At 40.9% G+C, this 16,616-nt stretch overlaps 1 protein-coding gene across 1 annotated transcript; it reads left to right on the forward strand.

The window, feature by feature from the left end:
* The first annotated feature begins 7,675 nt into the window (after positions 1-7,675).
* LOC116417033 (neurogenic locus Notch protein-like) lies at positions 7,676-8,941 on the forward strand. Its single transcript, XM_031928064.1, has 2 exons — positions 7,676-7,848; positions 7,915-8,941. Exon 2 carries the CDS (start codon positions 8,328-8,330, stop codon positions 8,802-8,804), a length of 477 nt encoding a protein of 158 aa, XP_031783924.1. The 5' UTR covers positions 7,676-7,848; positions 7,915-8,327; the 3' UTR covers positions 8,805-8,941.
* The last annotated feature ends 7,675 nt before the right edge of the window (positions 8,942-16,616 follow it).

Genomic DNA, 16,616 nt, shown 5'->3' on the forward strand with positions numbered 1-16,616 from the left:
GCTAGAGCCGGGAATGCGAGACCCAGACGGCCGAAAAAAAATTCTTTTTCGAGCTCGAGAATTTGTCTCGAGCCTCGGCGACTATGCTATGTAAATTTCTACACTTGGCGAAAGCTCCTTAATTATGGGCTGTTCGCTTGTTCAGTCGTCCCAACTCCCTGCTTGAAGCGCTCTGCGGTGGGGCCGCAGAATTAATTTCCGCGCGCTGGGATGTTGGTGGTCCGTAAAACAAAATGATCTGCGGTACGCTGGATTGCTTCTCTGCGCTGTCTCGTAGATGTCGCGACAGAGCCCCGCTTGGGATGCCAGATGTCACGGATAGATGGTGGGTAGGTCCTGCTCTATGAGCGAATGAAGAAAGTAACTGGAGTAGGCTTATGATGCTTTATTCCCTCAACCTGGAGCTCCGCTCGGTTTGGTAGTCGCCGGTGATCTGCCCGCTCCGCCATCGACGCGACTCGTCGATGGCGAGCGGCTCCGCGTGCAGAAGTGCATTCGCTGCATTTCTGCCCGAGGAGACTCCGGGCACCGGCTCTGTCTGCTGACGCTGCGCTGCATGCGCCGCGAGCAGCCGCCATCGGAGATGCCACCGGAGAGCCCGTGGCTCGTCCGTGACATAACTACGACTCGTCCTCAAAATCGGGATCGATTTCGGTATTTTTTTCGCGTAATTCCGTAAATCGCGTGATTACATCCAAATCCCGTTCTGATAAAATATCATCTGCGTCAAAAGCCTGATTGCATCGAGTTCTATTTATATTCCGATCCTGGCTTCTATTGTCGTCGCTGTCCGACATACTTTCATTTTGCACAAGATTTTATCGAGAGATTTTTATTGATTTCCTGTTTCGTTTTCGATGAATTTAAATAACGCGTCGAATTTTTTTCCTATCTCAAGGATTAAGCTACGTATGTCGACGACTTCTCAGCTTCGGGACACGTGCTCTTGTCGTGTTGTAATATTACATATTCGTGCTGTAATATTACATATACTCTGCTGCGTGTGGTTGTAATGGACACATTGCCTTCTGCGAATCTATGCGTGAACTCCTTATCTTGACTTTGCGGCTTCTTCTCTTTGCTGTCTCCTCTTTCCATTCGTGAACGTCATTCTTATCGTTACTTCGTTGTTGTATTATTAACATTTTTTGTAGGGAGTATTTCTTCTTGTTGTCGATAAATTATTTGTACTATGCGGATCGTGAGGGATGCATTGCGCGATCACTAATTTTACATTGTGATTTTAATTGTACGGGTTTGCTTTTTATTCGCGATCGCTTACAAAATTATTATTTAAATTTAATAAATCTTCATGGGTTTTTGAATTTAATTATATTTCTCGTATCGTCGTCTTGGGTTTGATATTTTCAATGCTTTGTTCTTAATTTTTCTCTTATCGCTTCTCGGAATCGAAGCGCCTAATCTCCCTAAATTCCTATGGAAAGGCGTTATCTTTATAATATCGATTTTACTTTTAATTCAGAGTTTTTAGTTTTTGTCCATTTCTCTTTGTTCAAATTTATTCTTATAAAATGTTTGTGATGTATAATAAAAGTGAGCATTTCACACCTTCCCCCTAGGCTAAGCGTACTGAGGTGAGCCTCTGACGCTCACACGGTAAGTTTCCGGATTTTGTTTTATAATGATATAGTTTTATAATTAATTCATAGACGTAGATACATAATATAGTTAAAATTTTTCCTCTCTTTTTTTTCTTTCAATTATTATTATTAGATAATATAATTTATTATTAAATCTTTAGAATTAACAATAATATAATATGTTTAATACAACAATATTCTATAGTTAGTTATTATTTTTTCATACTTTGATTTTCTCTTTTCTATTTGATATAACGAGATTTTAACTTAATTGAATTATTAATTTATATTCATTCATTCGTTAATAGTATAGGCGTTTGAAGAGTGGTAATATAATAGTTATAATTATTAATAGTAATCTCCTTATGGTAATTTTTGAAAGCATTTTTTTTCTTTTTTTTTCCAATACGTACATTTTGATTCTTATAATTTAATATGCAATAACATATGATTGTTGGCTTAAAATATTAGTAACAAGCTTCGAAATCCGTAATCGAATATGTATATATATATATATATATATATATATATATATATATATATATATATATATATATATATATATATATATATAGGTGTGTTTCTTTTTGTTATTGGTTTTCTTACAATTTTCTTTGATATTAATTAATAGCGTATTTTTATAGTAAAATAATAATGACCATTGAATAAAATATAATAATAATATAATCCTACTGATCGTTATATATGTCAACAAATACTCAAATGGTGGAAGAATATGGTGATGTATAATAAAAGTGAGCATTTCACACGACTAATCGAGTCAGTCAGTCGAAAATTTATTTCATGACTACACATAATAACACTTCGCAACGTATTATTATTTGGCTTGATACTAACTTTTATACCTCGAGTATCGAGAATACCTTGCAGAGTTCGATGAATATTCTTAATCTTATAACTGCCAGTGGGAAGTTCAACTATTTCTTATCCAACGTAAAACGTATTACAATTTGTGTCAACGTTTGGTATAGAATTGAAAGTCAGCAACTCAACAAGTCCTTGACTGTATTTTTTGTCCAGATCCAGTTCTATTGAAGGAAAATAGTGTGTCTCGAGGATTGAGGAGGTGCCGGAAAGGCTTAGAGTTCGACTCAACAACCATCTTAAGCAGACTAAATCAAATTGGTAGCTGTTTTCTTCTTATATAAACAGAAATTTTCCTTGCGATTGAGCTGATTGCAGAGAAATTTGAGACAAAGATGACTACGGATAGAAGTTGAAAATTCTTGATATCTCTGGTAATTGCACTTAACTTGAGATACTTTCTAGTAGTTGATAAGATCCCGAGGTGGTTGTAAATCACCAAAACTGTCAAAGTAAATAACTTTTTTACCATTTTTTCGATAAGCTACCTAATGCGTGCCAGATCCACTCGCATCATCCGGATTTATGATTGCTGATTTTCAGCCATTTGCAGGAAAAGCATTTAGCATAAAAACTCCACGAAAATTCATTATTTTCATTAATTTTGCATATTTGAGCAGATCAATGTCGGTGAGCGTACGTTTTGGCAGTCTTATTTCATCGAATTTTTTTTCCCCTCTACACTTTTTATTATTTTGTTTCAGAATTCTGCGAGATACTGAAACCTTTTCGATAAGGTTTCAAAAATAGTTCTTTACCAAGTGTCAGCATTTCTATTTTTTTATTATGTCTCTTTTGCTCTTCCATTTGTTTCTTAGCAGTGCTTGCTTTATTTATTGCTTGAGTAATTACTGCAGCTCTTCCTGCAAGTGAGCCAACTGCACTAATACCAGCAAAAAGTGGAATAAGTGCTGGAAGAAAGCCACCTACTTTGTTGGGAACTGGCAATATGCGTGGAACACTAACTTTACTTTTCCCACCAATATTTTTTACACGCTCACGAGCCATCTTCAGTGGTGACTTAATTATAGAGCGAGAGTCATTGCCGTGAATGATTGATTTGTCTGCTGACTTCACCAAATTTTTTAGCGTAATCTTTCTTTGGTTTTCTTGTCTGAAAGATTTACCTTCTCTTCATCTTCCTCTTCCTCATCCTCTAACACCAAGCTTTGATTTTAACTTCATGGTATTTGCCACTGCAAAAGCTGTTGCCCTTTCTTTCAAATAAGCGTCTGTAAATTTTACTCTTTTCCACGCCTTCTCTGTTAAAATCTTATCAGCTGCGTTTCTTTCCTGAATGTTGTCAGGATTTTTTGAGTAGGCAATATCGTGTTCCTTGCAAGCAGCGTCTAAAGGATTGATTCCTGGATCACCACGATCTAAACGTTTAGCAAGTTTAGTACCTGGACCACACTACTGTGTAACGGGGTGTGAATTCGATCAACAAATAACTCGTAGAACGACTGGATCGCGTTCCCTCGATGCGGCGGAGGATTCCTCTCCGCCCGCGAAACACCTCCGTTGCATGCAGCTGTTTCAGCTGCTTCTGTTTGCTGGGTCTACGCGCCGCCGGCGCGTGCTCGGCTGCTCAACTGCGTTTAAATAACTGCTATTAAATAACGCCCGCGGCGGCGGCGGTATTCGCAGGAAGGAACAGGGATCGGAAATAAGCGAACGACGTTTAGAAATGACGACAACTCACGTTAAATAAAAATACTAAGGTTATATTTGTCAGTCGTGAAATAAATGTGAAGTTACAATAATAAATGATAATACGCGAGTCGCCAACAACTTCGCGACTCGCCGCGACGCTAGAATATTCGCGCTCGCACGCGTGTATCGACGTGAAGGTCGCGCGCGCCGGATCACCCTCGCATGGATGATATACACTCACACAGGCACTCTCTCTCATGCACTGCGCGCCATACAAACCTTCTCTCTTTCGTCGAAGACGCTCGTAGTCCTGGAGAGGCCGCAAGACTCCGTAACCACCCTGGACCGCTATGCTAAGGCTGGGGTCACCTGGCTCCGCGTCACACTCACACACACAAAATGCGTCTCGAATCGCTGGACACAGCACAGCACAAACGATACCGCGAGTCCTTTGAAATTCTAGCGAAGTCGCGTGTATACCTAGCGAAGGCCGAGAGCTATCTGAGCGCGCTCCTGAAGGATTAGCCCGCGCGTTCGCTCTCTCTCTCTATCTCTTTCGCGCCTATTGCCGAATTCGCACGTGTTTATTATCGCGCACGCGACTCTACGCGGTTTCGTCGCGGCGCAGCCGTACTCATACCGCTACGAGTTGGCTGCGATGCTCAACTCGTTACAACTGATAACCAGGCACATGAAGTTCAATGGGTAATTTGTTGATCAATTTATTCACTAAGCCTGAACCTCTTCTCTTTTGCATGATACGCGATAATGTCAATTTGTTGGTAATTTTTCGACAAGATGATATGAATTTAAAACATGTTTACAACGATCACGTTAATACAGATATGACATATCAACGTTTCAAAGATATTTGCTCAAAGTGCTGGAATGATGGCAATTATAGTTTTCTCGTCATGGACAAAGATTGTCACATTAATAATGGCCGCTATAGAAAAGGTTCAGATCAGTTCGTAATAAATATTCAGAATACGGAAGAAATTTAACATTCAGTTATGAGACTCTAAACTATCAAGATGTCTGATTTTAATCAACAAACTGCAGTTCTGCGTAAAGTTGAGAAATCTCGAAACGCTGTGAAAAGAAAGTGTGTTTTTTAAATTACATAAATTAAAAGATGGAAAAAGTTTGAACGATTCGTTCAAACCGATTGTGGAACCTCTAGAAAAGCTCATCGATGTAAGTAAAATTTATTTATCACCGGCAGTAGTTAAAAAAGAAAAAAAGAAAAGAGAAGATAAAATTAGAGTGGATTAGACAAAAAGATGAAGATGACGACGATGGTGGTGGTGGTGATAATGATGATGACGATGATGGCGACAGTGATAGTGCAGACGATGATATCGCAGAATCAGCTGTAGACGATTCAGATTTTTCGGATCAAGAAAAAACCATCACTAAAGATGATGCTGATGATGAAAAAACTGATATGAGCGATAGTGTCGATAAAAACGTTCAGTTGTTGCTTAATGAACAAGTAAAAACGTTGGATACAGTATATAGGGTGCGAAAAATGCGGAATGGTTCACCCATGATTGGAAATATCCCTATTAATTTTGAAAACAAAAATAAAATTGTCATAGGTGATAAAGAGTATGGAAGAGCTTCAGGTTTAATTGAGTTATTGCTTAAGAAATATCCTGATGATACTTTAATCACTGATGATAACAAGAAAAATTATGCTACAATTTAAAAGTACAAATGCGCACAGAAAATACTATAATGCAGAGGAAGATATTTGTGAAAATACAAGTAAGAAGTATACTAATTTTGTAAGTAAAATTCTCAAGATTGGTAAAAGTGGAAAAGGACTTATGTCATAAAAGATTGCTCGTAGAAATACTCATACCGATTACATTTATTGGGATGATCCTAACGAGCTTGTCGATCGTTTAAGATTACTTTTAGCTGAAACATCTGCTGGCAATAATAACCATATTAATGATATACAATCAATCATTGAGGAGCTTCGTGAAGCTGGAATTATTGTGTGATAATTTGATTGAGAAGGTATGGAAGAAAAGTATTAATAGACTTTATGTGAAATCGTTAGGTTTTGACAATACTCACAATAGTTGGATAAATAAGAATAACATGTAAAAACATAAATAAATTTTAATTACTCTAAAATAGCTGTTTATTGTTAATTTATTTTACATTTCCTTCAATCTTTTCACAAGTACTTATATTTATTATATATATTATATATATTATATATATAGTATAATACTTATATTATTATACATTATAATTTTATTTGTTTGGACAATTCTTCGCCTAAAACGTTCCCGATCACGTGCTACCTCCTCCCACTTTTCACATCGAGCTTCATGATGTGCAAATTTCCATGTGTACATCAAGTGGATGGTTGCCTCTTCTTTAAATTGTACACACTTCTTTTGGCTAGAATCAAACATTTCTAAATTGAATTTTGTGTGTAAAATACATGTAGTTATAGTTTGAACTTACCCATTTTGCTGTATGTTGTAATGCCCCCAGGCAAGCGTATCAGTACTATTCCTTTGAAGGTATTTCTTGTCGTCATAAGGATTGAGAGCAATCTTTCTCTGTCTAATGGTCTCAACGTTTAAACACAACAAACGGTCCAAGGAATCATTAAATTCAATGGTTTTCTTTACAACTGAAGCCTTAATACCCTTAATTTTTTTCATACTAATACTATCTTGATTTTTCACACGAGTACTACACATTTTGCTTCTCAATTCAACAAATTCAGTGAGAATCTTAAATTACACTCATCTTTCACGAGTCCAACAATTTTCTAATTAACGCGCGGCATGCTAAACAAATTATCTACAGGATAATCTGATGTATCAAACATGTGAATATTTCTTTTCATATCTTCATCAAAATCATCACATTTAATAGTATATATGAGATTATCAGTATCTGTATATCGTAATTTCAAGTTCTTTTTATATATTTTTTGCATATAATTATAATGAAAAACATACATCTGCGTTTCGGAGAGATCTAGAACTGTAAAGCCAACATAAATTGGTTTATCTATACATATATCAGTCGTATTCATTTGTATAGCAACTAAATTTTCACTAAATATTGCACTGCTATGAAAATTTGGCTTTAAAATTTGAGCCTCAACACCATATCTCCCATCATATTTACTCATGAGCTTGATTGAAACAAGTTTCCTAACATTTTCCATAGTTTCACCAAATATTTATTCACTTGAAAAAGTTCTTTTCAAATTTATTTTTTGCTAATGCTCGCAGACTGCTATTTAAATCTATGTATGACTTGAGCCATTGCGATTGTTTAAATTTCATAACTCTATGAATTTTAAGAAGTAGCAATCTGTTCGAGAGAGCCTGTTTTAAAGCTACATAGTGTATAACGTAATTTCTTTTAGGATGTTCAGTTTTACACGGCGCTTAGTGCCCTCGCTACGCTCGGGTGCTAATTGCGCCGTGTAAAAAAGAACCATTTAAGTCACACGTATCGTAATGTACTATTGATTTCTTTTTAATCGTTTTAATTTTTTTTTTTTTTTATATAGCTGTCTTATAGTTTCGCTATCGGACAAGAGCTGCAGATAGAGAGCTGGGAGACGTGAGATGAGATATGGGAGTTGCCGAGGGCTGCAAAAATATGTCCGGAATACCACAATACCATGGATTCTGCTGCTCTGATTCATATAGTAGGACAGGAGGTATGTGGTTTTTTCTATCGGTGAAGTGTAAAATTAAGTTTAAAGATTTTCCTTGTTTCTTTCTAGGAGTGGATTGAAGCCTTCAACTCACGACTCCAATTCGATTAACGACAGCGGAAAATTTTCTTTTTTAATTTTTAGTCGTTTGTTTTTTTTTAATGTTTTTGCATGGGTTGTTCCTGAATTACTGCTGACGCCTATTAAGGAATTTGCTGATAAATACTTTATGAAAATTGATTTGTTTTTCGCTACATTGCGCGTCGAGAGACCAGTGTATTAAATGAAATTCTCTGTTTCAGCTAACAAACTGCGCAGTTTGTACATCGAGGCGGCCATCTGAGCTTCTACGAAGGCGGCCTCCTCTATCCCAACCCGATAACTTGGCTAGATCGCACTCACGTCTTTTTCGTCGGGACGGTCTCGACTGTGAACGCGAGCCACCATCTCTCGCTGTGGGCGTCATCTTCGTGGTGATACGCATGGACATGCAAACCTTGTACCCGATCGTCGTCGGCTTCTTGCGAGACATGGATCACGAACTGCGCACCACTCTCAGAATCAAACAGGACGAGCTCGGCCAGGACATGATCTTCCCTTGGAAAAGGGATAGGGAGCCTCCTATCCAAATCAACTTCTTCGGCAGCCCTACCAGCATCTACACGGACAAACAGACCGGTATCGTCGCCTACTTGGAGATCGACAACCGCAAGTGTACGATGACTCAGGGCTCGGTTTGTTTCCCTACAGTCAACGAAGCCGCTGAGTATCTGGTCACCACTGTGTCGAAACACTCCTTGTCGAGAAACTTCCCCATCAAGAAGGTCGAGAGCGTTGTCGAGCCCAATCTCGACTACCCTGACTCTAACTACAAATACGTGTTCATCGGTGCGGTGCTCGTCGTTTGTTCAAACACCACACCACAAAAAAGAACTTTCGACGAACCAAAGTTGAAATAAATTATTATTATGTATTCTGAATTTCAGATATACTGTCATAAATTTAACCAGACACCTGGACGTTTGATCTACTTAAATCAAGAAACGTTGATCAAGAATTCACGTACGTTGTCAATTGTTAGAGCGTTGGCAAAAAGTAAATGCATCTAATACATGATTTTAAGTTTATCACACATTAGTAGCTCCCTCAATTAGTTTACATTACTAATGCGCGTCGCGTTTATACATAATTATTACGTGTCGAGTGCGTGTCGCTGTTGCTGTATGAAGATGTGTCTTGGCTTGTTTTATTTAAAGGGCATTTGAAATCGAAGGCGAGGTGGTTTGCATTGACACTCCAACGCAGCTTCGTTGCGATCTGATTAGCCTACTGCAGGAAGTGACACCACTCCTAGTGCAGTATACCGAATCGAAAGCAGGCAAAAGCTTATTTAACGTTACCGAAATCTTTATTTCGGTGGACGAGGAGTCTCAGGGCGGAGGCGAAGTATCTCAGCACGTTCGTGATTTATTCCTTGAGTACCAGCGATCTAATGGAGCTGACGTGACGGTTGGACAAGAGGGAGATACTTCGGATGCCAGAAAAGCTGGTTACGATGGAGGTGGCATGGAAAAATACGAGAAAGGTATACCCAAGCACAGTGACGAGATGTTCCATAATTTTGTCAGTCGGATACAAAAGAATTCTGGTCAGATTTTGAATAGAATATACCGTTCTTCACCGGCGGCCCAGGCGAGATTTGCCTTCAGGAGTACGAGAGATTACGCTGCTAGGACTACTTTAACAACATATACGAGTATTACTCGATCTACGAAAACCGCATTGACATACGCGACAGTTGTACCAAGTACCAGAACAGCATCGGTCTTTACGTCTTTGACGGAGCACACTATAAGTACTATATTCTTAGATATAGTAAAAAATATCTGTCAAGTCACTCGTTGAAGTACGCTTGTGTCCTCAGCCTGCGAGTGCAATCCAACCGGATCCCACAGTTTGATCTGCTCGAACTACGGCAGTAATTGCCAGTGTAAGCCCAACGTGGTGGGTCGTAGATGCAGCCAAGTACCTCCGGCTTTGGCCCCGAGGGTTGCGTGCCCTGCAACTGCGATGCCGTCGGTGCACTGGACAACTTCTGTGACGCAGAGACTGGCCGGTGTAAGTGTCGACCTAACACCTACAGACGAAGCTGTGGTCAGTATGAACCTGGCTTCTGGAACTCCCCGCACTGTTGGCACTGTGAGTGCAACGGCCACGCGGACAGCCGCGACTCCAAAACTGGTACCTGTCAGTCTTGTCGCGACTCGACTACCCGTCACACCTGCGATCGCTGTATCGAGGTATTCTACGGTGATCCCCGTATCGGCGTCACATCCCCTGCAAACCCTGTCCTTGTCCCGGAACCTTGGAGAGCGGCCACGCCTATGCCGACAGCTGCTCCCTCGACCCCGTTAGCCACGATGTCATCTGCGAGTGCTACCAGGACTACGCCGATTCGCGGTGCTACACTTGCGCTGATAATTTCTATGGCAATTTCGAGACTCCCGGCGGCAAGTGCCAGCCCTGCAAGTGTAGCAACAACACCGATCTTAACCGGCCAGGCAACTGCGAACCACAGACTGGCAGGTGCTTGCAGTGCCTTTGGAACACCGATGATTTCAACTGCCAGGTCTATAAAGCCAATTTCTACGGTGACTGCTACGGTGATAGAACTGTCTGTCCTATCAGTGCAATATCCGCAGTCGAGTGACGAGGCTGTATCGCCCAAGCCCGCGGAAGCTCCGCGACAACCCCGCACAGTGGCGTGTTTTGGGATGTTCGTGACAAAATCGTAGATCTCCCAGTAGTAACGGGCTAGGATAATGAAATTTGGTATACTATAAGATGAAGTATTCTTGATTATGGAAAAATTAGTCCCAATATTCAAATGTTGTTACATAACCTCAATAAAGGTGCCCGAACATGGAAACGTTCGATAGAAATGTATTAATTTCTTTCCAAAGCTTAGAAAAAATAGATCTAATTAATTTTTGTACATGTTTTCTAATGTATTTTTTCACGCTGAATCGAACTACCGTAGCTAAATTGACATACAATGGCCCCCTTAAGAGAAAAGCGCAATTTATCGCGATTTGCTTGATTTAAACTACTTCAAATTCTCATTTTCAACTATTCGTGGAAGCAAGTGTACAAGATGCTCCGTGCTGGAATAATCCGGAGATCTAAGAGTAATTGGTCAAATCCGGTTCAAAAAGTCAACGCTGTATCCAAAATAGCTACGTACCCGTTCCCTTACATGGATATGATATTGCGAAAAATACAGCACTCGAGATATATAACCGCGCTAAATTGCTCCGGAGCATTTTTACAGATAGCCATTCTATGTCAATTTAGCTACGGTAGTTCGATTCAGCGTGAAAAAATACATTAGAAAACATGTACAAAAATTAATTAGATCTATTTTTTCTAAGCTTTGGAAAGAAATTAATACATTTCTATCGAACGTTTCCATGTTCGGGCACCTTTATTGAGGTTATGTAACAACATTTGAATATTGGGACTAATTTTTCCATAATCAAGAATACTTCATCTTATAGCATACCAAATTTCATTATCCTAGCCCGTTACTACTGGGAGATCTACGATTTTGTCACGAACATCCCAAAACACGCCACTGTGCGGCGTTGCTGATGAATTTAAGGGTTTAACCTCCTCGGGGAGCAACTCCGGCTGCGGAGCTTCCATGCCTCAGGGCTTTTCTGTTGAAGTTTCTGGCAGCACTTATAAGCGGGGATTCTCTCGGCCTGGGTTGCAGAGCGGGCAGGATTGCTGTTCGCTGATCCAGCGAGGGTTCCGTCGTAGACCTGACGGATTCTCCTAGAGATCGCAGGAGGTCCGACAACGGGATTGGCTTACCTAGTGACGGCGGAATCTCGCTGGCTTACATGGTGATCAGCTGCCCCACTAGCCGGCTGATTCGCCGCAGAAGCTCCTCCGATATCTCGATGACTACCGTGGATTTCTTGGCAGGCAGTATATTCCTATAATAGAGGTCATAAGATCTGTAAGAGTTGGGCTTCTGGCCATAGGTTTAAGCGTGGCAAAAAAAAAATCAAGCCGGAGAGGAAGGCGTAAATTATAAAAGCAGTAAGAGCAAGCAAAGGGTGGCAGAAAGAAGAAAAGAAATTTTAGTTCTACCTGTCTTGGGAACACAGATGCCGAGGCGACGTTGCAGTTGGCGCAGGCGCTTCCTTTTTAGAACCTCGGGGTCTTCCCCTGCGCTTCGGTACTACCGAAGTCGGAATTTGTGGCGCAGAGCCCGCAGTCGCTTCTGCCGACGACGCAGGTTGAGCAATAGCTGCATGCTCGTCTTTCTTAGGCGAAAACGGCGGTTCTGGCGCTGTGCTGTCTGAATCTTGCGGTTCTAGTGCGTCCTCTGGAAACTGCTCTTCGTCGTGGCATTGCTTTAAATCGCATACGGCTACTTTGCCTATATCTACTCCCTGCTGTCAGAAGCTTATAGGAGTTCATTTCAACGTGAGCCATGACAATAAAGGGACCCGTGTACTTAGGGCTGAGCTTTGTAGCGATAGCTTGAGCAGCAGAGGAAAGAATGCGATTCCTTGCCCATACCTTTTCGCCGACTTTATATTCTATGTCGCAGTGTTTCGCGTTATAGTACTTTTTCTGCCGTTCTTGGGCGGCTTTTGAATTTTCAAGGGCATTAGCCCAAAAATCATCTAATCTTTCCTGCGAGCCTGTCAATTATCACGGGCTGCTTCTTCTAAGCTTTGCCCGGCGGCTTGCTCTATTTATCTTCGCGTCGTGCACGGTGGCTCGGGATTTCTCCCGTAATTGAGGAAGGCTGGACTAGAGCGAGTCGCTTCGTGAATAGGGGTATTGTACGCGAACGTAAACTCTGGTATGCGCTCGTTCCAAGTGGTGTGCTTGGTTTCAATGAACGCGGCGATCATGATTTTTATTGTACGATTTACTCGCTCGATCGGGTTTGATTTCGGCGAATAAGGGGCGCACGTGCCGTGGTACACTCCATGTGCTTCTAAAATGCTGTCGACTAGCTTGTTCTTGAAAGGAGTGCCATTATCAGATAAGAATCGGTCGGGAATTCCGAATCTTAACAAAATTCGCAGATTCAGTTCTCGCTTCATGGTTTTTGCATTCGCCTTCCTAATCGGGTTGCATTCAATCCATCTCGTAAATTGATCAATCAAAATTAATAAATGTTCGTGTTCTTGGGTTGATCGGGGATAAGGTCCCATAGTGTCACTATCTCCCAAGGGCGTGTAGCAATATGCTTGCTCATAAGTCCTGCGGGAGCAAGTTGCTAAACTTTGACTTGCTGGCAGACTTGGCAATTTCGTATGAAATGAGCTGTATCTTTGTATAAATTCGGCCAGTAGTACCGGAGCGCTACTCTTTAATTAGTCTTAAATCTCCCTACATGTCCGGAGATAGGCTCATCATGGCACTCTGCGAGGATCCGCTCGCACTGTTCGCGAGGTACTACGAGCTTCCAAGCATCTTCATCTTGTCCCAATAAGTTGTCTACTGTCGGGTCGGGGCGGCAATGATAAAGCCGTCTGCCGGTCATCTTCCAAAAGGGATGTGCCGTGGGGTCTTCGACGACTTGCTTCGCCTTTTTTAGGTACCGTGGGTCTTTTATAGACTCATCCACGGAGAGTGATGCTATCGCAGCTATTTCGCCTTTACGGTGTACGATGTGAAAGTCATAGGACTGTAGGCGCAGAGACCAACGGCTTAATTTTCCATTTGGATGTTTTAATTTTTGTAGCCACAGTAGGCTATGGTGATCTGTCACTACAGTGAAGTGGTAGCCTTCGATGTAAGGTCTGAATTTTTCGATAGACCAGATTACGCTGAGGCATTCCCGCTCTGTCACCGATAGCCTTCGCTCCGTAGCCGACAGCACGCGGTCCTCGCCATCAATGCGCTGCAAGAGAACGCTTCCAAGCCCTGTATCGCTGGCATCACATTTAACAATAAACGGAGCGCTGAAGTCAGGTCTTGCTAAAACTGGGGCAATCACAATTAAAGCTTTCACCTGTTCAAAAGCTGCCCAGTGTTCGTCTTTCCATTCGTATTTAACATTTTTACGGGTAAGCGCAGTCAGTGGTTTGCATAGCGTGGCGAAATCTTCTAAAAATGTCCGATACCACGAGGCTATCCCGAGGAATCTATGCAGTTGCATGAGATTCTTGGGGGCCGGGTACTCTACAATAGGTTGGAACGTTCGGGATCAGGACGGCAGCCTTTGGGATTCACGAGCACGCCGAGGTAACGCCCTTCGGACATGCAAATTTTTTACTTCTTGCGGTTTATTGTCAGACCGGCTTCGTTTATCCTCTTCAGGATTAAAGTAAGATACTTGATGTGATCTGAGAAAGTATCAGTCGCAATGATAATATCGTCTAAATATGCGAAAGCAAATGGCTCCATTTCCGGAGTGATCAATTTATCAGCCAGCATCTGGAAAGCAGCCGGTTCGCCTGCCAGGCCGTACGGCATTCTGACGAATTCGAATAAGGCAAGTTCAGGTACAGTGAAAGCTGTAATAGGGATAGATCGCTCGGTAAGAGGTATCTGTAAAAATGCTCCGAAGCAATTTAGCGCGGTTATATATCTCGAGTGCTGTATTTTTCGTAATATCATATCCATGTAAGGGAACGGGTACGCAGCTATTTTGGATACAGCGTTGACTTTTCAAACCGGATTTGACCAATTACTCTTAGATCTCCGGATTATTCAGCACGGAGCATCTTGTGCACTTGCTCGTGCATTTCGTCCTCTAAAATCTTTGAAACAGGGTTGTAACGCTGTTTAATGAGGCGAGCACTGCCGACGTCAATGTCAGAGACGACAATTTCGCGTTCATTGAGACAAGATTGGCCCGTGCGGCCTTAGAGGTAGGCCTGTACGCGGTTTCCGGCAGTATGCTCTGATCTGCTGGAGGAGGCGGCCTCCACTGGCCGTCTTCGTCGTCTTTTGCCTCTTGAGCTTTGTCGAGAAACTCTTGGAATGCTATTGTTCGCAATAAAAACAATGTACGGGACATGCAAAAACAAATTATAGCTACTTTATATCCTTGTAGTTCCAGAGATAAAAAGCACAATCATTCACTGTGTCCCCAAGGAAAGCAGTCTTGGTGCTTTTACAAGCGTGCTGTAGCAGAAAAAAAGCCGCATAGTCATACAAGTATGCAAGTGTTTTTGAATCAGGTTGTTGTAGAAAATATTCTACCAATATATGAAAGATTGTCAAATGAAGAATTATTAGCTCGGTGCACCCAAGGACTTACTCACATTCAGTGCCATGGAGAAAGTGCTCCAAAAATAATTCTTCATCAAAAACTGGAGTAGAAATTGGTTCAGCTCATGCAGTCTGAGTACAACCTGGGTCGTCAAAGAAGTGCTGAGATACTTGCATCAATTACAAACAGTAAGATGACAAGTCACGCAGAAAAAATTACGACCCAGAAGAATAAAAAAAGGAAACTCTCAAGTGACAAGAAACATGAACCAGAGTCTAAAGCTGCAAGAATTTCAAAAAAATATGGCAGTAAACGACAAGAGTCATTAAAAGTACAATCAGAAGGTGTTACTTATGGTGCCGGATGTTTCTAAGTGAGTTCTAAAATTTTATATAAATTTTATGATAATAGTATAAATATTAATCAAGAGAATACTTTGTTAGAAAAACCTCATTTTCTCAGCTTTAAGTTTTGAAATATTCAAAATGCATCCTGTGCAATGCATTTCCATTTCATGATTCCAGCAAACTACGGTAAATTCTTTGTTATTTTAACAGCAAATCATAGTGATTACATTTTTATTATAGCCCATATGATATTAATGGCAAATCTAGGTACATCAAAATTTATTGTAATTTAACTCACTTTATTATTAATTTTATGCATTCAAATGACATATTTATTTATAAAAATAATAAAATTTATTTGAAAATCTAATCACTATAATTCTTTCACATTGGATTAAAGATTACACTCAAATTTTCTGGAATCATGAGATGCAAATGGGTTGCGCAGGATACCTTAGCAAAATAGCTAAATTATAATAAAACATTCTGCTTCATCTGCATTATCCAACTAAATATTAGATAAATTGGGCTGAAAATTTACATAAAATCATATTTTTTTATATACATAATGAGGTCAAAATCTTAGCTGACTAGATCTAAAGGAGGAAAAAAGTGAACACACCAGAACCCCACCTTAATCAACGTAATCGTTGATCCGTAATCGAGCATCGCGAAAGTCTTTATCGTTTTGATGGGGCCCGACACGTCCACCCCTATTATTTTCAAGAGCGCGCGCGGTAACAATAGTCACTGTCTCGTATCGCTTACATTCGAGGAGCCGCTGGTTTGCTGGGCCGCTGATTCCATGGAAGCCACGATCGGCTTCTTATTTTCTTCGCCTTTAATTTCACGCACCAACCTCGGCGTATGCAAAAGAACATGATGCTGCCTGTTACAGCTGCCGCAATTTGGCGCCTCGCATTCGACTTGCCGGTGGACCATCGTACCTTGTACCAATCACCTTCCTGTGATGGGTTTGCCTAAGAAGCGACATCCCTTTACTCGCAAGGACATTGTGATTCTGAAGGCGCTATTCTATTTGAATAATAATCAGCGAAAGGCTCTCTTGCAGATGGCTGATTCAAAACTAGTACGTCATACATGTGTGTGCGCCCTGAATGTGATAATTGTTAACGTTCCACTGTAGAAGTCTCACAAGTAATGTTTACGCAGAC

This window comes from Nasonia vitripennis, assembly GCF_009193385.2.
Source record: "Nasonia vitripennis strain AsymCx chromosome 4 unlocalized genomic scaffold, Nvit_psr_1.1 chr4_random0003, whole genome shotgun sequence".
NCBI classification, from domain to species: domain Eukaryota; kingdom Metazoa; phylum Arthropoda; class Insecta; order Hymenoptera; family Pteromalidae; genus Nasonia; species Nasonia vitripennis.

Coding starts and splice junctions, on each gene's coding strand:
- LOC116417033 (XM_031928064.1), top strand. CDS start 8,328: ATGGACATGCAAACCTTGTACCCGATCGTCGTCGGCTTCTTGCGAGAC.